Genomic DNA, 15,042 nt, shown 5'->3' on the forward strand with positions numbered 1-15,042 from the left:
ATCAGTCTTTTAAAGTGATTTCCTTGTCACACCTCCCATTTCCAGTCATCTAGATACCCCCAAATGATAATTAAATCTAAATATCTGATTTCTTATTATTCTAGATATATAAAAAATCAAGCACAATTAGAGTAGAAATGTCAGGGCATGCCATTCTTGTTGCCATACACAAGCAACTAAAATGTTATATGCAACAAATAATAATCCTTTTTTTTTTTTAATTCAAAAGGAGTTCAAATACCAACAAAGGGTATGACCATCTAAGTGTAGGGCCTGGAACATTTGCTTCTTATCTAAATAGTTTTGCATTATAAGAGGCAAAATTATGAATTCACTTACCTCGACTTAGGCAATGTTCTTTCCATGACATAAAACAGGCTTCCATTCCTACCATTTCAGCCAGAAATTTTATTGAATTACTTCCACAAGTCTTGAGAAAATTCTCCAGGTTTTTTATTCCATTAGTAACATTTTCTTTAATTTCATTTTCAATAATCACAGACATGACAGTCCATTTATCCTGTTCTTTTTTTTCTATTTCTGCTTGCTTTCGCTTTAGGTTTTCTTCAATAATTTTATCTGCGTTGCTCTTCTACAAAATAAATAAAAAGAAAATGAACAATTATTGGACCAAATTTTCACAAGTCCAAAAATGCATATAACTTGAAAGTAAATTTGGTATTTGTGAAATCCATATTAACCACCTTAGCCTAGTAATTTACCATACTAACTCAACCTATATATGAAATATTATTCCATGGAGTGTGAATGAATTAAATGCAAACAACTATATCTTATTCTCACAGAGAATCTGGCATCTTTCCCTCTCTTCTTCCTTTCTCTCTTCTTGTCACCTTCTATCAGGTAACTATCCTTTAGTAGCTCTATTGCCATATTCAAATACACTGTAGGTACCAGACCCATGAGAGATCTGGGGATTAAAAAAAACCCAAAATCCACCCCCTACCCCATCACAGGATCACAGATCTTTCATGGGCACTTTTTAACTTTCAAATTAATGGGTTGAGGCTTATAACTCAAATTCCAAAATTCAAATGTTCAAAAAGGAATCCATTATCTTTTTCCCCAATTCGTCTCCCACTTGAGTGGGTTTCTCTATTTCTCTGGAAGGCTACATTATCATCCCTCTCCCTTAAGCTCACACCCTAGGAATTACCCTGGATTTTTCACTATTTTTGACTGCCCTCTATCAATGATATTTCCTAGGTTTATCAATTTCATCTTTGCATCATTTCTAAAATATTCCCCTTCCTGTCACTTAACACTGACACTACTCTAGTGTAGTTTCCTCATCGCCTCATGCTTGACTTATTGCCATAGTTCTTGCCTCAAGTCTCTCCCCATTATAATCCATCATTCAGCCTCCAAAATGATTTTCCTAAAGTACAGATGCAATCATGATATCCCACTACTCAATGAACTCCAGTGACTCCTTGGTTCCTCTAGGATCAAATATAAAATATCCTCTGTTTGGCATTCAAAGCCCTTCTTAACGTAGCTCTCTAATACCTTCCAGTCTTCTTATACCTTAGATCTTGACAAGTGCTCTTTGATCCAGTATTATGTATTATGTACTTAGGGCAGCTGGATAGCACAATGCATGGTGTGAAGATTGGATCTGGCTCTCCCCTGATTGTAACAATGAAGGTACTTAGCTCTTCCATGATTGTGAAAATTTAAACTGTAACTCATGACTATTTTTACATTTTAGTCCCAATAAGTGTAAATCGCCTATTTAAAAGTTAAGTATGGAGAACTGTCTATTTTTAGATTCAATCACAAAAAATGAAAACACGATACATTAAGTTGAGTGGGAAGATCTGCTCATGTTAGATCTAATCACCAAAGTTGTAAACATCCCACTTAATCATTTCCTGGGAGGTCTGTGACCCACTTGTGAAATAGTGGGTAATGAATCAGAATCGACTAACTGCCTTCTGGGCAGTCCTAGAGCAGAGTGTCAGCTGTGATTGGTAGCCATGGAATTAGGTGAAGTGACACAAGGAAAAGGGTCTTTAAAAGAAAGAGAAAAAGGCTTGAATGCAGTTCTTCTGGGAGTTTGACTTGGAGGCACTTGGAGTGGAACCTCCTGTGAGAGGACAGTTCTTCATTTTTGGAAGTGCAGATGGGAGGAATTCTTCATGGTTTTCAGTTGAGGCTGGTGAAGAGGGGCAGAAGGATCTGCTGACTGGACTAACAAGTGGTGAGTGAAAAGGTGGACTCCCTTTCCCTTGGTCTTTCTGGAGACACCAGCCTCTGGAAAGGTCCACCATCTTGAGACTCCTTTTCTTTGGCAGGGACCTCTGGACTCCTGCCTGGCTCAAGAGGATCTTTCTCTTTTTCCTCTCTTTCTCTCTTCCTTAATATCTTCCCTATTTATTGTAAAATAAACTACCATAAGATCCATTCTGACTTTAGTAATTCATTTAGGATTTAGTAATTAAATCCCTGGCAACCAAACTCTTAAATAATTAATTCCAAACCTTTAAAAATTAACCCCTTTTGTCCCCTTACAATAGAGTTCCAAGCCTGAAGTCAGAAAGATTTGAGTTCAAATCTGGCCTTAGATACTAGCTGTGTGATCCTAAATAAGTCAATTAACCCTGTTTGCCTCAATCCCTAATCTATAAAATGTCTTGGAAAAAGAAATGGAAAAGTATTCCAAAATCTTTTTTAAGAAAATATCAAGCTATCTACATTGAGAGAAAGAACTATGGGAGTAGAAATGCAAAAACAAAACATATGACATTACTTATTATATGTATATATGAGTATATGATTTGGAGTCTAGTCTTTAAAACAATTGCTCTATAGCAAAAATAAATAATGTAGAAACAGGTATCAAGTAACAACATTTGGAATTCCCAGTGGAATTGCTTGTTGGCTCTGGGAAAGGGTAGGGAAGAGAGGAGGGAAAGAAAATGAATCACAGAAACATGGAAAAATATTCTAAAAAATGAATTAATTAAATTTTTAAAAAATCACCAAATGGGATCATGAAGAGTTGGACATGACTGAAATGACTAACCAATCATAATATTATATGTAAATGTATATTGTTTGTTTTTATATCTTGGCCTTTCTATCTCCACGATATTTTTCTGATATGTCTCATTCTTTCCCCCATATAACCACCATTCTAATTCAAGTCATCATCATTTCTCTTTTAGACTACTCCAATAGGTAGCTAGATGGTCTGCCTGCCTTAAAACTCTCCCTTTGCCAATAACTTATTCATCCCCCCCCAAAAAAAACAAACAAATAAGAGATCTGAACACATCACATGCACCCCCAATCAATAAATTCTAGTAATGCCCTATTACATCTAGGATCACATAAAAAATCTACTATTTGACTTCTGAAGTTGTTCATAAGATGGCCCCTTCTTATGATTCCAATCTTTTTACATGTGCTCTATGAATTAGCCATACTAGCTTACTTGCTTACCCAAAACATTCCTTTCTCCCAGTTATGTGCCTTTGCACTGGCTTTCTCCCATGCCTCTCTCTTTCCTTATCTCCACATTTAAACTATCCTGACTTTCTTCAAATTGCTTCCCAAATCTCACTTTTTGCGGGAATCCTTTTCTGCCCCTTCCCCAATTTAGCACCTTCCCTACAATGTACAAAATTATTTACATGTCCTTTCTTCTAATAGGTTCTCAGTTCCTTGAGGTCAAGGACTAAAATTTTGACCTTCTTGATATCTCCAGAGCTTCATCAAGTATCTGACACATAATAGGAGATGAATAAATGTTTATTGACTGGCTGGCTTGCTGTAAAGTCCTAGCCACAGCAGATACCTGCTGATACTCTCAAAATATAAGGGCCATTGGGAAAGCTGTACAAGAAAATTAAGACTCTCCCAGAATAATTACCAAATTATAATAGGTATTCAAAGGTAGGTGACTAAGGTTAACAGGATAAATATGGTCCTGGTATTAAAATAATAATACCCCTCTTCAAAGTAGTTTTTTTTTCATTCTCTTACAAACATCAAATTAGCAACATGAAAATTTTGATGTATTATATTACGAATTATAAACTCCTGTCTAATCGGGATTGAGATAAAAAGGATTTGAGCCTAAGGGAAGACGCTCAGTGTGATCAACAATGCTTATCAATTTACCTTTGATTTTATTTTCTTTTGTTGAGAAGTTTTTGTTGGCAGTGGTGCAGTCACTTGGTTTACAATCCTCATTGATCTGTGTCTTCCATTCAAAGATTCCCCAAAAACGTGATAAAAGTGATATAGTTTCTGTACCTCCCTTTGTTTTTTGGAGTCTTTGGAATTAGCTGCAGTGAATCAGTTATTGTTTTTATGTCAATAAGGTTAATACATTTCAGTAAATACACAATGTTTCTTCATTTCCTTTTGATGAAATTCAAGGAAATGCCATCAGAATAAGTTTTCATAAAAATGGAGTGAAAATAAGACCTACTATTCAAATTTTGGGGGCAGATTTAGAAACAAATGGCTAACTTATCAATATTGTGTTTACATAACATTATATTTTATTAATATTGGTCACTAAGTTTTTTTAAGACCAGGGGCTTTGTTGCACTCTTCTGGATACTCCCAGTAAATTCCATGGTACAGGAAAACAAAATACTGGATCTTTCAGTTAACTTTATGATTTGAGGCTCTTCCCAAAAGAACCTAATATCCAGAAGTATAGATCTCCAAGGCATTCCCTATTGATACCTTAGCAGAAATTATGGATACCAACAAAACATTAAGCACTATCTGACTATATCTTCTATTTGAGAACAGATTCACTGACATCTCCAGAAGTCTCCAGGAAGTATACAAGTCAAAATTATTTTATTAAATCCATAGTCATGTTTAAAAAACTATCTTTTATATTTTAAGGCATATTTTAAGATAACTTAAATTAGTTGAAACCATTCTTAGAAGTTCTAAAAATTCTATCTCCCCCAACCCTCATCCCTAACAGATCCCAGGGACTATCAAGCCAATCCTCCCAGAAAAGATTTGCCCACTTGAGAATTTCATAGACCTAACCCAGTGAATCTATGGAAGTGACATAGCTGACTGTGTCCTCCTATATAACTGCATTGGTCCCAGCCCCTGGTAGACAGTAGACCTGGGGAAACTGGAGAAGTTCAGACCAATCTTAAGGTATAAAGGGCCACCATGATACACAATCCAGTCCCATCCAAAAGAGTACTAATATGTCATATAACTTTCAGAATATGAGGAAAAAATGTCTCCTATCTTTTCTAAGGTTAAAATACTTGAGATGATCCAAAAGGAAGAAAATGCTGAGCATAAGCCATGGCTCAAGGTCGGAATATCTGAGTTAAAATTCTGCCACTAATGAGGTATATTATTGCTGAAGTAACAACTTGTATATGTATTTATTTTTGGACTTTTCACATTTATGGATTGTTCCAAAGTCTACAGGGCATTTTCTTCACGTCAACTGTTAAAAAGATGAAAGCACTGATTCTTGATAAGTTGTGACATAACAATAATCAGAGCTGGCATTAATACTGGGGTTTGAGTTTTGCAAAGCCCTTAATATACACTGTCTTATTTGAGCCTCACAAAAATTTCTGAGGGAGATATCCTAGATTTACTTGGAGTCTGATAACTATTCTTTTAACTGGAATATGAGCCTAGATCTTCCTAGTTTCTAGTTTAGTCCTCTTTCCACTATACCTCCACTGCCTTTTCAAGTTTCCCTGGGTTACAGAGTGCATTAGCCAGAACAAGAAGTTATCTGGCATTCACATGTATTGAAGAATTTAAATAAACCCATATTTCACAATCCATTTTAGGAGACAGCCTGATTCCAACAATCCTATCAGTTCATCTGTGATTTAAGGACTAAATGAAGCATTCACAAGTCATTGAAAAGTTAATAAATGGAAATTTAATAGCCCTAATTTAGCAAGGCTAAGTAACAAGGAAAAAATTTTCCTGTAGTTTCCCTCTCAATATGGAACCAGGTATGGTCATGTGGGCAAGGTAGAGTATTTCCATGATCTTTAATCATCCACCAATTAAGAAGGGACCTGACAATACAAGGGTATAAATCTTTATGCCCTTAAATATCTAGGAAGCTGCATCAGGGAGACAGGGGAAGGTTAGGACTTAGGGGCAGCTTTGTCACTTTTCAAGGAAAACTAATTCATATTGACAGCAAAAGGGAAGAGAAACTGGCCATTACTGATTCTATCATAGTCACATTTTCTCTGTGAGCTTAGATGCTAAGGAGCATGTAGGCTTACATACTTATAGGAGAAGAAAAAAAGACTGTAGTAGCCTAGATGGCTGTGTGTTTTAGTGATGGAAAACCATTTTCCATAATGTTGACACATACTTTTCACTGCTCCTTGAAGTACAAAGAGCTCATTCTTTACACAGGGATGAATGTTCAAGGAAGAGAAACTTTGCACTATGGTTACGGTAACATTTTTAGAACCACTAACTTTGGGTTACAGAGGAACTTGTCAAGCCCATTGAGGATCGTGGCCTTGGCTTTATTTGTTTGTTCTAGTTGTGTTTCTCCCTGCTAACTTAGATTATCTCAATCTTCCCATTTAAATAGATTTCTTTGAACACATATAATCCAGATGGGGAAACAAGTTCAATCATATGACTTCAGAAAAGTTATATAGAAATTTGTTATTACAAGTAAATAGTAAAAAGAAATTAAATATATTTCTTTGGAAATTATTTAAGGAACACAAAGTAAAAGAACACAAATACTTACTTAGCATCTAATTTTAACAAACATTTTAAATTGTTGCTAAGTTAATTTTACCATTATTGTTGAAATTAGTATTTCTATAATCATCATCAAGAGGTCTGTTAGAATGCCAGTGTTTCCTTTCATCAAATTCTTTCCTCTTGCTAAGAGAGATAATAGATGGATCAACACTGGAAAACAAATGTATTACACAAAACACATGATTTAATTATATAAAAATAGTTATAATACTATCCCATGTGTATATAGTACTTAAAGAGTTACAAAGCACTTTATAAATATTATTTCATTATATTCTCTCAACAACTCTGGGCAGAAGATGCCATGATTATTATATCCATTTTATAGATGTGGAAACTGAGACTGAAAGAGCTTAGGTAATTTGTTCACAGCCATACAGCCAGTAAGTGCCTGAGGCCAAATTTGAAAACTGGTTTTCCTGATTCTAGGACCAATGCTTTATTGACTACATTAAATAGCTGTTAGCTGTATGTGTGGATAGCAAGATAGATAGATAGAGATCATATATGTATATATACATATATATCTATGCTTCTGTCTGTATATGTATTTATGTGCACATATATATATATATTGCTTGAAATGTAAATATATTTAAAAGCTTCAAATCTATAATTCCAAAACTATTGTGTGTGATTTAAGTCACTTCCATTATGTATGTTTCTCTTGAAGAACTGATCATAGATAACTTTCAATTCATCAATTTAGAATTTATGTATAAAAAATTTCCTAAAAATTAAAGTCAACCCAAAGAACTACTGATTAGGTATGACTTAGTAGAGATTATTTTTCAAATGTAGGTTATACTAATTGGTCTCTGAGAATCCTTTTGACTCTAGAATTCTGTAGTTCACAATAAAAAAGATATATACATATATGCATATATATGTTATACATTAAGCAAGGACAGCTATATATAGCAGGATAATGGTTTTCAAACTTTCTGATATCATAAAATGAATTATGGAAAATTTCTATATTCTGTATATATCTATATTCTATATATATCACTGCCCTGAAGTATTGATATGAGTTATAGATTAATTGGAACAAATAGTCTCCTATCAAAAAATTTTCCCCTAAAATAACATTTACAAATGGCTCCTGAAAAGTAGATTTCTGTGGATCATAGTTTAAAGTGAACTGCCATCACTCCTTTGCTCAATTTTTAATATTTTCTTCTCACTTTATTTTTAACTGAATTTCCCAGTGTGCTAGTAAGCACGGGATCAATTTTTTTCTTTATTACAAGAAAAAAAATCTAATAACTAGAAGTAAGGCTCCTCACAGGAATGTGAGGAAAGAGAAGGGGGTGGGGGGCAGAGACAGACAGAAAAGAGACAGAAACAGAGAGAGAGACAAAAACTGAGAAGAAACATAGAGAGAGAAAGGAAGGCAGAAATGGACAAAGAAGTGTCAAAGAAAGCAAGAGACACAGAAATGAGAACATGTCAAAGTAAAAAAGACAATATGTTTTAGGTTTCTGAAAGGATAGGATAAAAGAGGAACAAAGACAAAAACAAAATCCTAAAACTCATGAACATTGAACTCTAATGCTCTTTATTTCACATATATGAAACTGAAATTTTCACTTTGAATTTATAATAAAATTTTAAATTATGTGTATAATTTATTAAATATTATATATTAAATTATAAGCATGAAAATTAAAATTGTATTAATTATACATTTATCATATTACGCATAATGTATACTTTAAAATTTTATTATAATCATCATATATTATATTATTTATGTATAATTTAAAATTTATCATAATTTTATATATATTTATAGAGTTAAAATTTTTATTATAATTGTCATTGTAAAAAATAGACTCGAACACAGGACTACAATCCCCACAATTCTTTGCTCCACTTCCCCAGAATGCTTTGTAATCTCACCTGGGCTGAGATTGAGAAAGTATTTAACCTGGTAGCAAAGGTTTTTGGGTCTCTTTTTGGACTTCCATTTTGGAGCAGACATGACTCTTTCCCTAATGTAGGTGAGGTCTTGTCTAGGCCTCTGGCCTAGGCACGTTTTCCTTATCCTGTATTTTCTTTAATCCTTAATCCTTAATAAACCTCTAAAAAATATAATACTCCTTGCAGAGAGAAACTAATTTCTACCTGCCTCAGTCTCCCCTAAATTTTAATCTTTACATCATATAGCATATTATTTGTGCATAATTAAATTTTATTATGATTATTATATATTATGTTGTTTGTAATTAAAATTTTTAAGATTAACATGTATATAATTTAAATTTTTAATATAAATCCATAGCAAATTTTTCAGTTTCCTAAGTGAAGCACTATTGTCCTTATCTAGTAAAAAAGCATAAGGCTTGTCAAAATTTGTTCTGGAAAAAGTCAAATCAGAGTGAAGGAAAGAAATTCTGATAATTCTCTACTCCAAAACCTTTATTTTATAGATGGAACAACTGAGGAGTAGAGAAATTAAATGTCTTACTTAAGGACACCCAGGTTATAAACTGTAGTAAATTGCATGTGAACTTTAACTCCCACCATTAACCAATATACATATTCATGTGCACCTATATGTATGTTACATTATAATGATACTAAAATATTTTATTCATATTCAAACATATACTTGCTTGTAGAAAATGTGTCTATACACACAGATATACTTAGGTATATGCATAGATAACATTAATGGACAGAGGTAATCCAGGCTTCTCAAGCCTTAAGGACACTGGGAGGTCCTACATGATAAGGATTCATGCCCAGTCTCATGGAGGAACCATATGGATGCTATCAGAGTATGACCTTTATTAAAGTTGCAGGATGTCACCAAGGTGGCTCCCAGTGTGACAAATCTTTATCTTTAAAAAACAGAAATGAACCTAAGTTTAGTAGTGATGTTTATTCAGCTAATGTAAATATATATAAATATATGGAAAAAACATTCAAGAATGATAATAAATACTACCCCGAAAATACATACTTGCTTAAAAATGGTAAATCTCCCAAAATGTCTCCAACATAATCTTCTACAAATTGAGATGTCAATGGGATAAGCCCCAATTTAGGAATCTCAGGTTTGTGCACTTGGAAAAATTGAGAAACAAAGTTAATGTTAGCAATGACTACAATAATATAGAAGAGCAAAAAGAAAATGGAACTTCTGCATGTTATTCAAAGTCCAAGCTTAGCTCCAAAGGGAAACTGGTAAAATACGTTTTTCTCCCTTCATTGCAATCAAAGTGGTCTGTGGATGTGGAATATTGTACATCCTGTTAGACAGTTTATGTGATAATTTTGCTTTTTTACAAAGGAAAGCTTGCTGGTTAAGGGAGGTGAAAGGGATGAATTCACAAATGTGTAATTTGAATCTGTTACCTTAAAACCTACAACCTCAAGGAAAACTACAATTCCCAGCATCCTACTCACTTCCTGTTATTACATGCTGAAGTAGACAGGATATACATTGGGTGAAGTTCCATGTCTAGCTTTTTCCTTCCTGTCTCAGTTTTGGTGGAGCAAAGAAATTTGAGCAGGTAGAAAAAAATAGTCACATGGTTCTAATTTGTTAGATAATAAACTTTATAAAAAATAATACTTGAAGTATTGAACATTAATTTAAACCTTATACAAATAAATACAATATAAAACAAAAGACATCAACAAAAAATAAGATAAACTTTAAAAAAAATATATATATATAGTTACAATTGCATTTTTCCAAAGAATATACAGTATAAGAACTTGAAGAACATAACAGTTTCCCTTAGATTTGTGAATTTTTAAACTATTCCACCCTAATCAGACCATTCTTTAGAAGATCTGATTTAGCTATTTCCTCATCAATAACAATGAAGATACTTGGAATAACAGAATCAGGTCTTAGAAACCCACATTCTCCACCCTACTCAATGTAACAAGATTTTGAAAGGTCTGCATCAAACTCAATATTTAATTATCTAAGGAGATGGCCTTCAACAGACATGTGCAAAAAAAAAAAAAAGGACAGACCTCTGGGCAGTCCTAAATCAAGCTTGAGCCACCATTGGCACATGTGAGATGCAGGAAGTGAGGTAGAGAACAGCCTCTGGAGTTCTCGTGACTTCCTGTGGATAGGGCTAGAGTTCAGTTCGATCCTGGACCTTGAGCTTAAAGGAGCCCCACAGACAGCTTTCCTTCAGACCAGTCCCATGAGTGATAAGGACTGACCCCTTTCTCTGCCTTGGCTCTACAAGGCCTTAATGCTCACTTTGGCTCAGCCTGAGCCAGAGTGGTTCTGAGTTAAACTCTTTTCCTTCCCTCCCTCGCTCTCTCTCCCTCTAATAGTTTCTTTCTTCCTCCTGTTGTAATTAAATCACCATAAAATTTGGCAGCTGACTTGGGTATTTTATTATTTTGGATTCACCCTTTACAGTTTAAAACCACAAGGATTTTAGGGATCCAAATGAAGACTATTTGAAATAATGGCAGATATTTTCATTGCCTTTGCTCATGGGAAAAAAAAAAGGATAGAGAAAAGCTTCTTTTTTGCCATATTTGATATTTTTGCTCTAGAATAAATATCTTAGCACCAGATACAGATTAAAAATGAACTGATTGGGGACACCTGGGTAGCTCAGTGGATTGAGCACCAGGCCTAGAGATGGGAGGTCCTAGGTTCAAATGTGGTCTCCTATACTTCCTAGCTGGGTAATCCTGGGCAAATCCCTTAACCCCCATTGCCTAGCCCTTACCACTCTTCTGCCTCAGAACCAATACAAAGTATTGATTCTAAGACACAAGGTAAAGGTTGAAAAAAATGAACTGATTCCAATTCCTTCTGATTTAAGTGAGATTTAAATTTTTTAATTTGTTATCACCTGTGGATATTTCCTTCTGTGTGAGAAAATGTTTCAAAGTTCTTCTCACAGGAATAGATCCTCCAAAATCATAATCTCCTGACAAGTTTAATATCGTATTCCACATTTTCTCATATTTTTCCATGATTCCATCACCAACTTCAAGATTTAACCCTGCATTAGAAAGAAAAAAAAATCAAAGTTTACACTGGATGTAAAGTGGTCATTTTTAATGCATTTGAGATTTAGAGAAATTATATACAAACTTAGATGTAAATTAAAAATACATATATTTAAACTCTTTCATCTACATTTTCTTTTTAAAATATTTAGCTTCTATGTAAAGGAGGACAAATTCCATTACAAATGCTTTGGTTATTTAAAGCATTACATCAGAAATACTATTGCTTCTTTTATAGCTTTCTTTTTACACTTAATGCTTCAAGATTCTGATTCAATACCAAAAAAGTAGGTTTTCTTTAAAATTTGAAAATTTTTTGAATAAATTCTATGCTCTGCCCATTAATATAGATGAATTATTATTCAAATCATAGAAGTATACCTTGAATGACCTACTATAAATTAATTAAACTAAAGCTCTATCATAGCCAAAATAAGGAGAGGTAGATGATATGTAAATCTAAGAATCATTCATAAAACTTGACTACCATTATTAAAGATATACATCTTAGAGATATTGGCCAATCCTTAAGAATTGGTATAGAAATTCTAATTGTTCTCTCTAATATTAACCATTCCGTTATTTAATTCATATTTATTGTGCATCTATATAACAGTTACTATGCTATTCAGACTAGATCTTTCTAAACTAAAAATCAGAAATCCTGGCTAATCTCCAGTGGAATGAGTTTGCACAGCAAAGAACACAAGCTACTTTCAGATTTGGGATTCAGTGTGGAGCAGTAGGAAGAGTACAAGCTCTGGAGCCAGAAGAACTGGATTCAAGTTTCACTCTGATGCTTACCACCCATGTCACTGGACATGTCATTTAGCCTCAAGGAGTGCTGGTCTCCTCAAAAAGAAGCTGAACTAGGTGGCCTCTGAAGTCCTTTCTTCCCATAGATCTGAGCAAGGTAGGTAGCAGAGTGAATAGAGTTCTAGGTGTGGAGTCAGGAAGATCTGAGTTTGAATCTAGCCTCAGACACTATGTGATCCCAGGCAAGTCCCCTAATCTCTGCCTATGTCAGTTTTCTTACCAGGAGAATGAGGATCATAAAAGCACCTCAGTCACAGAGTTGTGTTGAGGATCAAATAGTATGTTTGTAAAGCACTTAGAGCAATGCCTGGCATGTTGCTGGTGTTGTTCACTTGTTGCAGGCATGTCTGACTATAACTCCATTTGATGTTTTTTTTTTGGCAAAGATAATGGATTGCCATTTTCTTCTCTGGCTCATTTTACAGATGAGGAAACTGAGGGTCACACAGTAAGTGTCTGAGATCAGATTTAAGCTCTAGAAGATGAATCTTCCTGACTCCAGCCCATTGTTCCACTTATCTACCTGGCATAATGTAGGCTTAATAAATATTCAGTCTCATTCCTAGATCTAAATAGAAAGCTAAGATTATGAGAGTGTCACTAATGCCTAATTCTGTAGTTTTTCTTTACCTTAAAATGTTTGCCAATGAGAAACTGGACACATGAGGAACTGGTGACAATGATTTGGGGAAAATATGATACTGCTGATTCAATCATATGGATAGCATGAGATGCCATGAGATTTGTAAACATCTATATGGATCCTCTGAAACACTAAATGGACAAGGAAACCCTCTGGATTGCCAGTTAGATGCTATCTGGAGGATTTATGAACAGGAAAGGAGGCCAATTGAAAATGATGAGAAGTCATGAGGTAGTTATTGTCTTTGTTGATGGAGGAAATACTCTATTCAGGTATGTAAGATGTGGTAAAATTTTCTATCACAGGACTCTAGTGAGAAAATGTCTGCCATCAAGTCACAAAAGGGAATATTTACAATTTTTGTGAACCAAAAACCTTTGGTTCAAGAGCCCCCAGGCTCTTGTAATTTCCTGTAAATCATTTCTATTTCTTGAAAAATACTGACTTTAGTGATTAACACAAAACTGGTATAAAGGAATGAAATAAAAAGTAATGGTTAATCTTGGAGAAAAAAATGAATTTCTATACAAGCTCTTCAGAATTGCTTAGCACTGTCTAATGCATAACTACTCTCTAATAATTTATAGAGGATTAAAGCTCTACCAGCTGGAAGAGCCCTCACAGGACATATTGTCCAACACGATCATTTTACAGATAAGAAAACTGAGCCCAGGGAAGTTAAGTGACTGAAATCATACAGGTAGGAAGAATCAGAGGTTGAATTTGAACCTAGTCCCTATCACTCTAGAACCAGTGCTCTTTGATTATATCATAATCCCTCCTCCCAGAGAGATTTTATCCGTGTTATGTGTTATGAGTTGCTCCAAGTATTTCTCATATGACAATAAATTAAAGATCATCTACTGATTTGCACTGTATAGAAAATTTCCTCACTGGAAGTTCTCTATACCAATAAAATCACAGGACCAGTCAAAAAAGGAGGATGGAGTAATAAGACCTTTCTGAAAGCAATCTAAGAAAGAAACTCTAATATTTGGATCTCTTGGGAAAATTCTGCTTGTATGGTGACAATAAGGAATCCCTTAATGTCTACTTGTGCAATGCCTGCTTTGTGCTCAGTTATTCATGGAGAAATTAAAAACATAGCAAGCACTATCCCACTTAGACCAAGAACTTGTGTATTTATGACTTCTACCACCAAGCAATTTCAACTCAGCTAGAACTTACAGTTGCCTGAAGCTCAGAGAAGTTAAGTAATATCCCCATGGTCACACAACTAGTTAAATATCAGAAAGGGGATTTGAACCTAGATCCTGCTTACTCCAGGTGAAGCTCTTCCTTCACTACACTGTGCTGCCTCTCTCCTAACCCATTTATCATGTTAATTTCTTCAACTGATATTTTCCCACTGCTTTCATGTGATTTTGGATAAGTCAATCAGCCCCTGGATCTGTTTCCTCATCTTTAAAAGAGCATTGTATGACTAGAGAGCATTTAATGTCCCTTCCAACCCCACATCGATGATCCTGTAATGTGTGAGATATAAAAAGTGTAAAATCAGAATCTTAACTCTATAATAATGGAAAACAAATACCTGTGCAGTTTTCCACTTCATAGTAATATGCAATATTTTTCCACAATAGATTATCCGTTAAGTCAGGCAGGAAGGTAAAATCCACTTTCCATTGACTTATAGTCTTTATTTCTTTTAAAATGAAGAATTCACATCTTTTGAGCTAGAAAAATAAAAATTTTAATGGGTGCATACATTTGGAAATAACAAAACAACTACTTAATTCTGCTTTAATTTATTTTCCAACATGGACATTTGATTT

At 34.3% G+C, this 15,042-nt stretch overlaps 1 protein-coding gene across 2 annotated transcripts in view; it reads right to left on the minus strand.

The window, feature by feature from the left end:
• The window catches only part of LOC100021573 (probable ATP-dependent RNA helicase DDX60), a 110,094-nt gene that overhangs the window by 65,789 nt on the left and 29,263 nt on the right, over positions 1 to 15,042 (minus strand). Inside the window, exons 9-14 of one of the 2 annotated variants that reach the window (XM_056802870.1) lie at positions 14,802 to 14,943; positions 11,628 to 11,780; positions 9,752 to 9,854; positions 6,815 to 6,930; positions 4,150 to 4,316; positions 340 to 589 (exon numbers count right to left, since the gene is read on the minus strand). In XM_056802870.1, the coding sequence (XP_056658848.1) occupies positions 340 to 589; positions 4,150 to 4,316; positions 6,815 to 6,930; positions 9,752 to 9,854; positions 11,628 to 11,780; positions 14,802 to 14,943 (931 nt within the window). Of the gene's footprint in view, positions 1 to 339; positions 593 to 4,149; positions 4,317 to 6,814; positions 6,931 to 9,751; positions 9,855 to 11,627; positions 11,781 to 14,801; positions 14,944 to 15,042 lie in introns of both variants that reach the window. The other variant, XM_056802869.1, reaches the window with a different exon arrangement.

Source organism: Monodelphis domestica, chromosome 6, assembly GCF_027887165.1.
Source record: "Monodelphis domestica isolate mMonDom1 chromosome 6, mMonDom1.pri, whole genome shotgun sequence".
NCBI classification, from domain to species: Eukaryota; Metazoa; Chordata; class Mammalia; order Didelphimorphia; family Didelphidae; genus Monodelphis; species Monodelphis domestica.